Here is a 15390-nt window from a genome sequence, read left to right as displayed (position 1 = left end):
GGGGAAAAAATCGATTACATTTACATATTTATATAAATGGAATTTGTTGGCTGTCTCCTTCGCTGTCTGCCTCGCTAAGTAAGGAATACTTTTCTTTTTTTAATTTCACTATTTTACTTTCTTACAAAAAAGGGCAATTACGTCAACGCACTATTTTTACCATTTAAAATGACACCTCTGAGTCTGACCATTTCCCTTCCCACTCTCAATAATTTAGTTTAATTAATATTAATATTTATAATCTCTACCTCTACCGATGAAGTATTTTTATTTTATTTTTTGAGTTCGGGGAAGGGAATCCCATGTGCTTGTCAGTTATATGAGTTTATGGTTAATTATGGGATGAAGTCTAAATGTATTTTCTTATTATTTTCACATTTAGATTAAAAATGACGGAGCCATGTGAAGTGAGAATATCAAATGGAAAATCATTTTTTTTTAAATGTGTGATTAGTTGCATTGCAAGGCAGGGATATAAAAATAATTCTGTAATTAAGGACAGGCATGATTGAATCTGTTATTATAGTGCCATCCTGTGAAACTTTTTGTAATGTGGCTGTATTTACTTGATGATAACAACAAATAACACTTTTCAATTCTAAAGTCATTATATTCGTCCCAATTATTACCTAAAAAGAATAAAAATGGGAGGAAAATGTATATGATATATACTAGAAAACAATATATGTTGAATAGTAAATCTAAGGTTTAAATTTTATTTGCATGCTATTATTTAATTTTAGTTTCTAAATTTTATAAATTTATATTTTAGTTATTAAATTTAAAGAGTTATTAAACTTTTAAAAAATAACTTTTTTTTTTTAAGATTTCCACCCAATAACTAAAGTAACTCTTAATCTTATTAATGGATAAACCTGTCACATTTATACAACTATGAGTAAGCTGTCAGCTAAGCTTACTAACACTTATAATTACAGTCACCCCTGGAACATACAGATTGGAAATATCAAAAATCAAAATACAATCAGACATCAAAATAAAAATAAAATATGGCAAGGATAAATATTATTACTGTTTTGTTGTTGTAATCTTGAAACTAATATTTACAAGTCAAAACGAACATAGTTCAACCGTAATTAATATATATCTCAAATCAAGAAGTTGCGAGTTCGAATCCTCTCCTCCATCTTAATTAGAAGGGAGGGAAGTGGGGAGGAATGAAACTGAAAAGATGGGAAATGGGGAAAGGGCATCAGCGACCCGATTGAATAAAATCCTTTCGAAAAGCATTGCTTTTGGGCACCACCAAACAAACACCAACCACCAAAATACTATTTATTTTACTATTTATTAATTATTATCATCATTATTCAAAAATGAAAATGAAAATAATAAAATAAAAAAGATGGAGAATTCAAAGTGGGGGACAGCTGTCAGTATTTGGAAGAGTGCAACGTGGACGGTTTCTTCGGCTGGCCGAAGTTTTTAATCAGCATCGGCCAGAGAGGTAGAGAAAGCGAGCGAATAATAATAAACAGACCAATTCCAACAAGGAACACATATCCGCCGCATAAAGCTTTAATAATTGCTCCAAATTCAAATCAATTTTCTGTACAAAGTTTGTTTTAATTTAATTTTTTTAAAAGTTTAGAGAAAAAAATAAAAGGAGGACGGAGAGAAGAAGAGAAGCAAAGAATAAGAAGGAACGTGGATGACGCAATAATAATAAGTTGGGTTGAAAATTGAAATTTGAAATTTGAAAGAAAAAAAAAACCCATGGAGAAATATGGTGGAGTCCAGTTGTGAAAATTCTTAAAGCCAGCTCAGCGTTTCTGAATTGATGTGGACACTCTTCTCTGTATCGGTGTTTCCGTTTCAGAAATTCAGACTGCCACCACCTCCCTCCTATCAAATTTCATCTCCACCAATTAAGTTTTAAATTTAATTACGTTTTTTTTTGTATTTTAATAAATCAACGGTTGTTTTTAATGTATAAATAAATGACGAAAGTTGGTAACAAAAAAATGAAAATGGGAATTTAATAGGGAAATGGAAGAGGGAAGGAGAGGGGGTTTTGAGAAAGTCCACTAAATTGCCTGACATGTCTGTCACGCCTGTTTGGTTTTTGGTACATTAATGTTTAATATCACATTTAAATCTTTTTTGAATTTTTCCAACGTAAACATCCCCCCTCGCACGATCATTTTAATGCCTTACGCGCATCACTTCAATTTTCAAAAACAAATAATAATAATAATAATAATATTTCATCATTATTCATTCCACTTAATTAAAATTTAACACATAATATAACAGCTGCCACACCCACCAAGGAACTTGCGCACACGTGCCTCGCTTATGACTTACATAACTTATGACCCATGTATTTTTCCTAAATTTAAATTAGCACATCAATTAAAGTACGTGTGTATATATATATAGATGCTATGTGGCAGAAAGCTAAAAGAGCCACGTTGCAAAATCGTTATGAGATGCTTAAGGTACATCGACTTGTATCTCAAGTCAAAGAAGACCGACATTAGAGAGAGAACATTGACTCAGGTAGATCAATCGTCCAGTAATCAAGGAGAGGTTGGATCTAGCTAGGAGAAGTCGTGATCCGATGAGTTATGAACAAGGGAAGGACGAGATCTTGTTGTTTGAAAGATTAAGAGAGTTGATAGTGTACGTGAGATATTGGCTCAGGAAGTTGAGGTAAAGGTGACCTACACAAAAGGAATGGTGAGTGGATGCCAACATGGCACCGCCCTATACTACACTCTCAATATATGAGCTTTAGAGGAGAGTCATAAATAATGACTTGAGAGGAAATACATACACCTTGGAGAGAAGTAAATAGTGACTTGAGAGAAGTAAATAGTGACTTGAGAGGAAATGCATACCTTGGAAGTTCATGGACATGGGAGGTTATTAGGTTGCTTTGGCTGATGAATGGCCAACCTAAAATGGTCAGGATGTGCCAGATCTATGCAAGGTGTTGCCGACCTATGTGTGGCTGTAGTGAGGTCGAGATACAATTGACCTATGGCCGATCTAAGTTGTTGGTCGAGGTGCGGCCGACCTATTTTCATAGTGAGGCTGAGGTACGACCGACCTATAATGGTCAAGGCATAGCCAATCTACGCAAGGTCGAGGTGAGGCCGACCTAAGTTGTTGGCGGATGTGTGATCAACCTATGACCGACCTAAGTGGTTAGCCAAGGTGGCCTCATGGCGTGTGAGACTATTGGTGATGCCCACCTGTAACCACTATATTTCGGTTCTATCTCTAACCTATGTTGCATTGAAATAGCTCTACCCTATGTTGCGTTAAAATAGCTCTGCCAACCTATATAGTGTGACTTTAGCGCATGAAGTTTTAATGTATTTTTTATGTGTTTTTTTAGCAGCTTTAGTGCATTTCTTAGCATATCTTGGAGTGCACCACTTATCGCATCTGTTTATGCAAAGATTTGCACAATGTCTCACTAGGCCAAGCTCGAACTCTGTCCTCGCTCCGACCTGAAACTTTAAGGAAGACCTGCACAAGAAGACAAAATCTCTGACGCTCAAATCAGTAAGCAACTCGGACTCAATATTAAGTTCGAAAAACTGCGGTCCACTTTGTCCATTTGCTGAGGCAGACCCTTTGTATAGGGCATTTTAGAAAAGGGAAGGGAACAACTCACGAAGGAGGCAAACCCTTTATATAGGGCATTTTAGAATGCAAGCAACTCCTTGACTTTTTTTTAGAGCGTACCGCTATTGAAATCTATACTATATTAAAAAGGAAGGATTTGTGAAAAACATTTTTAGTCCATAATACCCTTTTAAATTTAACTAAATTACATAAATAATATTCATAGTAATTCACAATCGTGCATTAAAAAATATAATTAAATTGATATGTGCATTGAAAATTATAATTAATTTACGATTTTATAACTCCAACCGTTTATTTATGATTTTATTAGAGTACCGTTTCAATGACCTTTCATTTTTTTTATTTATAAAAACCCTTTCAAATTCTATTAACTTATAAAATCCAATTTTTCCAATTCTATAAATTGTGGTGGAGAAGAGATAGTTCAGTGTGGTGATTGGTTCTAAATAAGTTTGGTGTGATGATTTCCACCAACAGGATGTGAATCGACGGAAGGAGGCGGAAGTTGCACAAACAAATTCAATTTTAAAATTGAATTTCTAAAATCCCGACTCCATTGTTTTCATCCTCAAAACATGGTTTCACTACTCTACAATAAGTCCTCGCAAAATTGTTGTTCTCCTTCTTTCTCATAGATTGGTTTCGAGTCGAGGCGTGCGGCAACGAGAATGCATGCAGTCGAAGAAAATCAACTCATTCTTTCTCCTAGATCGGTTTCAAGTCGAGGTGTGCGACGACGAGAATTAATGCATGCAATGGAAGAAAATCAACCCAAATCCTATTTGTTTCTAGATGATGGTTGTGAGAGTGGTAAAATGAGGAAGTAAGCTGAGGCGTGCGACGACAAGAATGCATGTAGTTGAAGAAAATCAACCCATTCTTTCTCCTATATCGGTTTCGAGTCGAGGCGTGCAACGATGAGAATGCATGCAGTGGAAGAAAATCAACCCAAATCCTATTTGAGTGATGGTCATGAGAGTGGTAAAATGAGGGAGTAAAATTAGGGTTTTCAAAATATGTAACATTCTATTTAGAAAAAAAGATCCTTCAATAATTTTTTTTAATAAAAATGTCATTAAAACAATGACATTTGATTTATTTTTAATTATGGGTAAGTTTTTCAGTTTTAAAATACATATGCAAAACTTCTAAAATTGTCATTCAAAATAATAAAATTTACTTTTAACATATTTATTCATTGTCCATCATATTTATATTTATATCTATACTAGGTTAAAAAGTATAGATGTTTGAAAAATATTTTTAGACCATATTACCCTTTTTGTTGTGTAAAATTACAAATATATCATTTTTTAGAACATCATCTTGCCCTTTGTGTTTTATGAATCACAAACCTCATTTTGATTTAACCACCTTTTATTTGTTATTTTTTGAAAATATTAATAGTTAATAAATTTATATATTAATAACAACATTAATTACAAATGTACAACAATTATATCAAATTTTAATTTGACGTTAAAATTAATTATTCAATATAAGAAATCAAACTAATTACTTTTACGATGAAGAGATGATAGGTTACAAATTTAGTATTTTACCATGTCATTATTTTTTTGTACAACTATTATCATTAAATTGATAGAATCACTATGAATTCTAATCAATAAATTAACCTTCGGGTGTTGGTGCAGTGGCATGAGGCTTAAAATCTAGGTTCGAGCTCTCCTGTGTTCAGAAGTCCAAAAAAAAAAAGTTTAAGAGTCCATAAAAAATTTTAAGAGACCATAAAAAAATTTATTGCTTTTTTTAAAGCTTACAATAACGTAATAATAAACATCAAATGCTAAAAAATGAAAAGTTTTGCTTTTATTTACGTAAATGAACTATATGATTAAATATGTTTTTACTTTCATTTGAATTTAATAGTACAATATCGAGAGTTTGAAAATCTCAAAAACCTTGTAACTTCTTCCTTCTCTATAATTATTTAAATCTTAGATTATTTTATTTTTCTTTAATTAATTAATAATGTATCTCTCTAATTTAAATAAATATATATAGTGTAATTTCATATTGTGAGAATAACCATTTAAATAAATAAAAACATGAGAATAATTATACTTTTAAATTTGAAATATTAAAAGTAATAAAAATTTGTTTTTAAATTCAATTTCTTAAATTTTGAAAGGATTATAATTTTGTTAAGAATATTAAAAATCAAACAAATGAGATGCAAGTGTGGAAACGAAGTAAATGCTAGAATATGAAAAGTTTTATATTCAATTTATACAAAATTAATTATAAAATTAAATATGTTTATCTTTAATAACATTTAATTATAGAATACAAAGGGTTTGAAATCTCAAAAGTTTATAACCTCATTTTATTCCCAATCAAATCATCACAATCTTTGATGCACTATCTACAATATTTTGAGTTTTCTTCTCTATATACTTTTTGCTCCACACAATCGTTGTAGTAATTTCAATTTTTTTTTGGAGTAATTGAACAATAATGTAGTTTAACAACCATAGATATTTGTATCTCGAGAAGCAGTCATCATAGTTCATATATTTGCAAGAGGTAATCATATATCTCACGAAAATGATTCCCCTCATTTGCTATTTATGTTTAAACTCATGCATGTTTGAATATAAAATAATTATTGATTAATTTTATCTTAAATTTATGGCAAAAAATAGTATCAACCATAATTTTATAGTAACTATTAAATAGTTACTACAAAAATTAATATAATTTAATTAAAAATAAAATACACAACGTTTTTATATATAAATAAGCTTTCATATAAACAAATTATATTTATCTTCAAAAATGAAATAAAAAATTTCAATTAAAAAAATACAGTAATAATGATTTTTTCTAGATACCATAAAATGATTAAAAAACTTTTAAATTCAAATAATAAATACATAAAATAATTTAAATGTTTAATAGAATACAAAATGTATTATAATTTAATTCATATTTGTATGTTTTGATACCGTGTGTATATATATATATATTTAATCCATTTTACTATTAAATATTATCTTTTATTTTTGATTTTTGAAAGGTTACTAGACATAAATATCAAAATAAATTACACGTATTATTAAAAACAATTTTGAATGATTATAATTAATTTATACTTTAAATCAATTGTTAATTAAAACTCAAAATAATAAATAAGTTAGTTTAAAAAAAACATAAAAAATAAAGAAAAATAAACTCGTGCAATGCACGTGCTAATCCACTAGTAATAAAAAAAGGTTGATGGATGAAGTAATCGGAGTGACAAATGATTACGGTTGCGGAAATCGGAGAAAGTCGGGAACCGTCGGTGACTTTTTGAATCAAAGTAGCAACGAACCGAGTACTACGACTACAGGGGGAAGCAAAGCTTCTACGACAGCTTCGCTTCCTCGTCGCTTCTTTTCTTTCTGGCGACTAGCTTCTCAAGTGGGTAGCTTGCGAGAAATTTCATACCTGATGGTGAAATGAAGCTCTCTATTTATGGGTATTAAGTTCCGATAGGGATTTCGACAAGCGGTTACCCAGGTTGGATATGAGGTTGGACACATCGAGTTCGAGCAGATTGAACTCAGACACTTACTCGTGATGATAATTTGTTCCTTGGAGAAAATGGTTGTCACCCACCTCGGATGATTCCGAGGCAGAACTGCACAAAATGTACTTAGGGTCGTTCCCTAATAACAAATGATCATCTTCCACGTGGCTACCTGATTTCTCCCCCAAAACAGCATCATTTAAGGAAAGACCTCCAAAAGTTGATTTTGTGAGAAGATTATCTCATAGCTTAAGGTTTTTTTTTTTTTTTTATAATAAATTCACCCCACCCTAAAACATCAATTATATCATCTGTAAGTAGGTTTCATCGAAGAAATAAAATAAAATTGAGGATGTTAATTTCTGGGATCATGGATATTAATATGTGCAAGAAGAAGATAGGCAGTGGTTAGTTAGAGACGGTTAGTATGAATGAAGAATACTAATTAATATTATATATCACAAGTCAAAGAGATGAATAATGCATAAATGATAAAGAAAGGAAGATTTTTTTTTTTCTTATCAGCAAAAAAATTTCTAATAGATGAGTATTATTAAATTTAGAGTATGTTAGGTTTGGTCGAGTCGGAAACCATTTTGTAGATACTTTTTAACTTCATTTTGTATTTATTTAAATGACTTACATGCTTAAAATTTTAAATTTTCGTACGAAAAAATTGAATTTATTTTTTTAGAAAAGAGGTAAAATAAAATAAAATCAACTAAAGGATCTGGCAAACAACCTTCCAAGATCATCGTCTTCTCCTTCTCCATCGCATTGTTTATTCGCTTTTTCCAATAAACTTTTTTAAGGTTGAATTTGGTTCCTTTTTTAGTTGGGTTGGGGAAGACAATAGACACATCAAAATATGAATATGAAATAAAAATCTTAAATAAATGAAAATTTATTAATGAGGTCATCATCAGAAATGGCATATAATTTGATAGGTCAAATGGTGCATTTTCAGTCTTAAGAAACATCCAAGTGCCTTTTGCGGGAAAAAAAAAAAAAGCAAAAGACAAAAGAAGCCTCTAAGTGGATTGGCCTTTCTTTTTTCCCTTTAATTCATGTTTGTAAATTAAATTCAATGACTTCTTTATTGGTATACCTGAAATGATGAACTGATAATTGAATTATCTCTTTAAGAATAAATGCATGTGACAAAGTAAATGTTGAACCCATTAAATATGCTATAACCCATGAAATTAAAATTTTAGAATTTAATGATAATTAAATATATGTTATACCACAAGGTATTAATTTAAAATGGTTAATTTAAACATATTTCAGTGGGTAAAATATATGCTGTCATTTCAAAGATCGGTAGTTCAATCTCCCATCCTTGCAATAAAAAAAGAAATCAAAATCAAGGAGGATAGTACATATCTTTATCCATTAATGGTCCGATCTCTCACTCTTAAAAAAAAACCAAAGATAATATTAGATAATTAATTTCATAATTCAATTGTATTATTTTCTTGTAACTACCTCCTATATATAGTCTATTTATACCAAGAATAAAGTTTGCCAGAGTTAATTTAATTTTAAAGATTTAATTAATAGATAGTATATAGATAATAACCTACACGTTGGTCCTCAAATTAATATAAATTTTTTTAATACAATATATATTGAACCTCTAAAAAATAGTAAGATGTCTTTAAACGTGTAGAGGATAAAAATATGACCCATTTGAATAAAAGTTAAAATTTCAACTATGGAATTGATGGTATGTAATATGGTTGGAAAAATGGCGAAGAATAAATGAAAAGGATAAAATGGGAATGGACATAAAGTTAAAAGTAAGTGGAAGTGCATAGGATACCATGACAAATGACAGCAAGGCACCAAAAACAAACACACGAGTTTAGAAAGTGATCCGGCCGTTGAACTTTTAAAATTTAAAAAAAAGAAAAAAGAAAGGGTTTATTTTATTTTTTAAAATAATTATTTACGCGCCACGACGGTTGAGAGTCACAAGGAGCAGAGAATCTGTGAACCCACCGCCCGCCCAACGATTCTGTTCTTGCAGGCCTTTCTGGTGGCCGGTCGGTTCTGCTAATTACGACACAAATTAAAAAGGCTACACTCATTAAAATTGCACATAATTTTAAAAACTTTTAATTTAGATATTTGTATTTAATAGGGCTCTACATTTACTTAGTTTGTCTAATGCTTGTATAACAGGATAACGGTACTCACGAAATTAATTAGATTTCTATATGAATCTATTGTAAATAGGTCAATATGAACTTATCGGTAATTGACATCTGTCTCTGACTAAGAAGTCATGATTTCGAATCCCTCACCTCATTTGTTATGCTTAGAAAAAAAAAAACTATTGTAAATAGAATTTAAAGTCAATGAACTTGTTAGAAACTTTTTAAAATCTAAGGGTTAAATATACTTGATTGTGAAAGTTCAAGAACTTATCACAGAGATGCAACCTTAAAAGTTTTGTAATTTAACCTTAAAAAAATAATCCATCTTTATTCTTGAACTTTATAATATTAGTCAATTTTAACTAACTTTCTATGTTATCGCTATAAACTTTAGATTATGATAAGTATTACATTGATGAGGCCTTTGTGAAGCATGGTAAGGATTTCTCAAAATCAACTAATGTGAATGGAGATAAAACTCTTAACATATATATATATTTTTTATTTTTGAAGGATCAAACTCTTAACATATCAATGTATGACTATGGAATAAATCTCTAAAAAATCACCCATTTCAAAATAAAAGATAATAAGTCTACAATTTTGTTTTGTGTTTTTGCTGGTAAACTAATAAATGCAAATGAGAATATTTCGTAACGATTTTTGCATATGGAAGTTTGACAAAAAGTAAGAGTGATTAAAAAGAAGTAACAAGATTAAGAAAAATTATATTTTTAATTTAGTTTTATATTATATTTGTGGGTTCTAAATTCCTCCTCTACCCCTTTCCTTCACCATCTCCGGCCGAAGTTGTCGCTGCTGCCGGCAATGAAATTTATCCTGGCCCACTGCCCGCCGTCACACCGTAAACTCTCGCCGGAGAGAGGAAGAGCTCCTACCTCTCTCCTTCGTTCCAGATCCGGTTTAGTTGTGGAGGGGACCGGGGCAGCTGGGAACTGCGTTTGTCGTCTTGGAACACTCTCGAACTGAAATTTCTTTCATTGGACTACTTTCGGAGGAGCTTCTCCTTGCTAGCATCTGCATCCCCCGCCGCGGTGCCGAATTGCTCCGGATTTTGGTTTTCCGGGAATAGTCTGGCGGCGTAGGCTTGGTGGCGGTGGTGCCAAAACACGACCCAGATGAAGAAAGCCGTAATCCATAAATAAGAAAGAAGCCGCCATGGGAAGTATCGCCGCCGCACATTGCCGAAAAATCCACCATAGAAGGGGGCAATTTTCAGGGAAGAAGAAACGTAAATGTTTTTGTTCGACGGGCGCTGTATTTCATGGTAAATTTATAAACATGGATTTGTTGGATAAATATTTGCCAAAAGGGGGGTTTGAATTATTTGGCAAAAAGGAGATTTGCCAATTTATCAGCAAGATACTGAAAATTTCCACGAGATGAGTCGATTAGGTTGAAATTGAGGTTGAATTTTGGTGGAATTTTACCTTCTGGATCGAATTCGACTAATTCCTTTATCCGATTTGACCTCAAGAATTTTCAGATCTTTGCCGGACAACGAAATTAATGGAATCGCTCATAAAATTCCTTGAATCCATCACATCACATCACTCGGTTTCACATGAACGGAGCGACGGTGGGCGAGGATAAGAATAATCCGCGACAGCAGCAACAGCATTCGCCGGAGAAGGAGAAAGGAAGAGAAGAAGAAAATAAAACCCAACAAATATAATATTAAATTAATTTATTTTTTCAAATCAGCAATTTAACTGCCACATTATTTTAAGTTTATTCGGGGTTCTTATGGTTTTCTTAACCATATAGAAAGAAAGTAATTTAACTATATAGCTACAAAATGGGTAGACTTAATTAATCACAAGTAATTGATCAATGAAATATTTAATATATTCAGACACCTTAAATATACAGAACTTGTGCTTTCAAACGGATCCAAGCCAAATACTACGAAAGAGTAGTTTCCAAGGGAAAAAGAGTGATATACTGTGTATGTGTAAAGAGACTTATCTATACAATGCCATATCTTGTCTGCTTACTTATGGAAGAACACCCCTCACTTCTTTTCGATCTGCTCCGAACGCCTGTAAAAACACACGATAAAGCTATCGAGGTATGTACAATCCATTCCAATGACATTGATAGGAGATGGAATACTTTACCTCAGCTCCAAACCCTTTTGCATACACGTGCGAGAATAGTTCCGAAGGATCTGGCATCGGACTTTCCTGAAAACACGAATGTCGAACGAGATAGCCATGAACAAAGCAGTATCGTTAATGTCAACGGTGTTGATTACATAGTTGTTCTAAATTCCTAAGCTTGCTGGACAAAAAGTTGCACCATCTCACCTTGGCTTGAGCAATGGCTTCATCTACTTCTTTCCTCACTTCCTTCTCAATATCCTGATGATCCAAAATAAACTAAGATATGTTCTTTCTCATTCTACCCTTTTTTCACCTTTCTGGTACTAAATTTAAGACTTGAAGGCATTATTGAGAAGCTATTGAGATACCTTCAGATCCTTCTCTGTTGCTATCTCATGGGATAATAACAGTTTTCTAATTCTTTCAACAGCATCACGCTCCTGGAAGGTAGCCAGAAATTTATTCAGAGCAAAGTAGCTATCAAGCTGTGACAATTTCGATTCAGAAGATGAATAAGAGGATGAAGAAACAAACCTGTCTCACGCCAGAAATCTCATCACGCGTCCGGTAGGTGCTTCCAGGATCAGACATTGAGTGACCATGGTACCGGTAAGTGTCCGTCTCGAGAATCTGATATGGAATTACAAAAAGATAAACTAAATCTCAAGTGGAGGGAGAACCAAGTAAACAGTGTCCAACAAACTATTATCACCGCAGAGATCAAATAAAGCTTACGTCAAAACACACCCACTCTCGTAAGATCTTATTTTCAAGTGTGAGATTTCTATACATGAAAAACTACTTCCGAAAGAACGTGAAACGACATTAGTTGGGACTGAAATGAAACCTTCAAAACCATCTGCATGGGGTCGGAACTACAGCAGACCAGGGAATTCATAGTACCCCACCCTCCATAGTTCAGGAGACCTTTGAGAGTACTAATTTTAAGGGAAATACTTTGTCAATGGGCATTTAAGTATTTTTTTTGGAGTACTTCTCAAAATTCCTTTGGACTATGTAACTACACACCATGAAAATTTTGCTAAGTGTTTTTAGTTGTGACAAAGTTAAAATCATACCAAATTCACCCTTTGTTTGAAAATGCAGTCTAACAAAATTACATAATTAACTGTGATTCAGCTTGTGAATGATTAGCAAATAATTAGTTTAGTACTTTGAGATTCATGACGACAAAATCTTAATATATAACCTTATTTTTCCAAAATTGACCTAATATCTTTAAATGTTTGACAAGATTGATGATGGATGGGGCAGATGGAGATTGCATAAATCTGTTAACAGTGAAATGCACAGACCAGAATAACTCAGAAGAGGAAGAATGCAACTCATCATCTCTATCATTCTAAAATGAAAAAAAAAAGTAACAAAAACAGAAAAGATTTCATGAAGAACCTAAAAAGCACACAGGGTTTTGGAACAAATGAAACACATCCCTAAATAGACATGTTTGGTATCATTTCCACATGACATGCATTGCATATTGGTTACATTCGTTAAATCGATTCATAGTAAAAACGAGACAAATGAACTCACAATGGGTCCATTCTTTAAGGCATGCTCTTTAGCAAACTTGCAAGCTTGTTTGACAGCAAGGACATCCATCCCATCTACCTGTAACAAAAAATTTAAGAAACTGTTACCTGTTTAAAGGAGGGGAAAATAAACTATACACAAACCAAACAAGTGAAGCTTGAACACTGCACAAAACAGCCATGCCGCAAAATTATCTAGAGAAGACATAGTCTGCAAGCAGAAGTCAACTCTAGTATTTGTCTCTGAAAGGTGTAACTAATTCAAGAACAACTGTCAATTAACTTATTCAATTAATGCGCAATAATCCCACAAGACAGAAAAAATAAAGAGACCATAAGCACATTAGAATTCTCCAACACTCAGAATCAACTCTACCTTTAGTCCTGGAACGTAGTCCCCACGCTTATAATAAGCTGGATTCTTTGCTGCTCTCCACTCTGCAGTTCCCATACCATCTGTAGCAATAAAAGATAATTAATAAAGCTCACCAATCAACATATGTGTATTCATTAAGCTTTAAATAAAATGTTAAATAGCCCAATTCATATTATTCTTTTAGCATATTGTAATACTTACAAACACTTACAGAATACCACTGTTCTAAATACAACGGAATTGGTATAGGAGCATGCAGTTATTCTCACAACTCGACGAAAGTTCTCCACTACTTACAATGATTATTCTCACAGACCAAAATGACCGGCAAATCCCAAAGCGCAGATATATTGAGGGCCTCGAACAACTGGCCCTGATTTGCCGCACCGTCGCCGTATAGGGCAAATGTCACAGCCCCATCCTTGGCGTACTTCTGAGCGAAAGCCAAGCCGCATCCCAGAGGAATCTGAGCCCCAACAATTCCATGGCCGCCATAGAACCCTGCATCCTTCTTATATAAATGCATGGAACCCCCTTTTCCTTTGGAGCACCCGGCCTGGCGGCCCATGAGCTCAGCGAATGCCTCAAGAAGGGTGCCCCCGCGTCCGAGGAAGGTACAGTGGTCACGATAAGCGGTGATAATGGCGTCCTTGTTCGTGATTGCAGCCTCCATGCCAATGGCCACGGCTTCTTGACCATCGTAGAGGTGGCAAAACCCTCGAATCAGTTTGGCCTTGTAGAGCGAGTCGGCAGCAATCTCCATGCGTCGCATCAGCGAAATTTCGCGGAAGAAAGCGAGTAGTTCCTTGGGGCTGGTGTCGACGGAACGCGACGGCGGCTCGCATTTGTAAGCGGTGAAGGGTATGGAGGTTTCGATTGTGAGGGAGGCGGCGTCATCGGCGGCGGACGAGAGGCGTCGATAGGAAGAGGACAAAGTGGAAGTTAAAGGTTTGAGGAGAAGTGAAGAGGAAGAAGAAATCCGACAGTGAGACATATTGGCTCCGGCGGGAGTGGGTGTCACCGGCGGCAGCGGGAAAAAGAATGAAGGAGTAAGGAAATGAAGAAGTGGCCGTTCAAGCGGTGACCACGACGTGCCGCTTGAACGTTAATTTGGCCTTTTCCCACCATTTTATTTATTAGTCACTTTTTTTTAATACATTCTATAGTCGGAAATTCGAATTCATCATCTTTTAGCGAGAGATATATATCTGATCACTTTGGGATTTATTAGTCACTCATAACTTACAATTTTGGAATTAAGATACTAAAAAGAAAAGGGGCAAAAAAAAAAAAAAAAAACCTTAACTCATACACGGTAGGTTGATTGGGATATATATAGATATTTATTACTTTCTTTTAATTGAAAATTTAGTTCCACCTCCACATTTATTGAACTAAATAAAAGTCAAAAAGGTAGAAATTTAAAAATAAGAAAATCAAATATATTATATAAATCATATCATTACGTTTGATTTGAATTATCCTGTTTTTGTAAAATTCTAAACTTTAAAATACTTAAACTAACATAGTTGGCAGTAATTTACATCTACTTATTTTTTCAATATTAAAGATTCAAATTTTCATGTTTCATATTTATTGTACAAAGAGAAAAAATATATATTTGTTGTTATGCTGCTAAGGTAATCACCTCGATATATTTTTAATCAAAACAACTTTAGGTTTTACTTTTCCTTTTTTAAATTTATATAAACTCCTTAGGATCAACTTTGCCTTTCCTAAGAAGATAACATTAAATTGGATCATCTTGTTCTTATTTCAAAGGGAGATGGTAAAAAATATAAAATCAATTTTTTTAGTGGAATAGTTCTCTATATGTTCTGGTGCGAACAATTCTTTATATAGTCGAATGATAAGAAATATTTTAATGTGGGATTTAAAGGAGAAAAAAAAACCATTTTTGTAACATTAATTAATTGGATAATTTTTTCATTCAGTGAAGTCGATCGTGGTAAGTCTACCCATATTAAACAAGATAAAAAATGGGAAATAAAGA

General features: G+C 33.1%; 1 protein-coding gene across 2 annotated transcripts; it reads right to left on the bottom strand.

Moving 5' to 3' along the window:
* Positions 1 to 11145: 11145 nt before the first annotated feature.
* LOC111019058 (pyruvate dehydrogenase complex E1 alpha subunit) lies at positions 11146 to 14509 on the bottom strand. 2 transcript variants are annotated; one of them, XM_088118123.1, is made up of 8 exons: positions 13674 to 14509; positions 13377 to 13456; positions 13002 to 13079; positions 11982 to 12077; positions 11816 to 11887; positions 11652 to 11723; positions 11463 to 11528; positions 11146 to 11384 (listed from the first exon to the last, which is right to left on the bottom strand). In XM_088118123.1, exons 1-8 carry the CDS (start codon positions 14368 to 14370, stop codon positions 11340 to 11342), a joined length of 1206 nt encoding a protein of 401 aa, XP_087974249.1. In that variant the 5' UTR covers positions 14371 to 14509; the 3' UTR covers positions 11146 to 11339. The 2 variants fall into 2 exon arrangements, with proteins under 2 accessions (XP_087974249.1, XP_022151037.2); XM_022295345.2 differs by having other exon boundaries at positions 11652 to 11705; positions 13674 to 14504.
* Between the last annotated feature and the right edge of the window lie 881 nt (positions 14510 to 15390).

Source organism: Momordica charantia (genome assembly GCF_013281855.1).
Source record: "Momordica charantia cultivar OHB3-1 chromosome 9 unlocalized genomic scaffold, Mcharantia_2.0 BLBB01000009.1, whole genome shotgun sequence".
Taxonomy (NCBI): Eukaryota; Viridiplantae; Streptophyta; class Magnoliopsida; order Cucurbitales; family Cucurbitaceae; genus Momordica; species Momordica charantia.
Note: the sequence above shows the minus strand (reverse complement) of the source record. Positions and strands in the feature narration are given on the sequence as shown.

Coding starts and splice junctions, on each gene's coding strand:
- LOC111019058 (XM_088118123.1), bottom strand. CDS start 14,370: ATGTCTCACTGTCGGATTTCTTCTTCCTCTTCACTTCTCCTCAAACCT. Junction 13,080..13,376: donor ACTACGTTCCAGGACTAAAG/GTAGAGTTGATT, acceptor TTTTTGTTACAG/GTAGATGGGATGGATGTCCT. Junction 11,385..11,462: donor CAAAAGGGTTTGGAGCTGAG/GTAAAGTATTCC, acceptor GTGTTTTTACAG/GCGTTCGGAGCAGATCGAAA.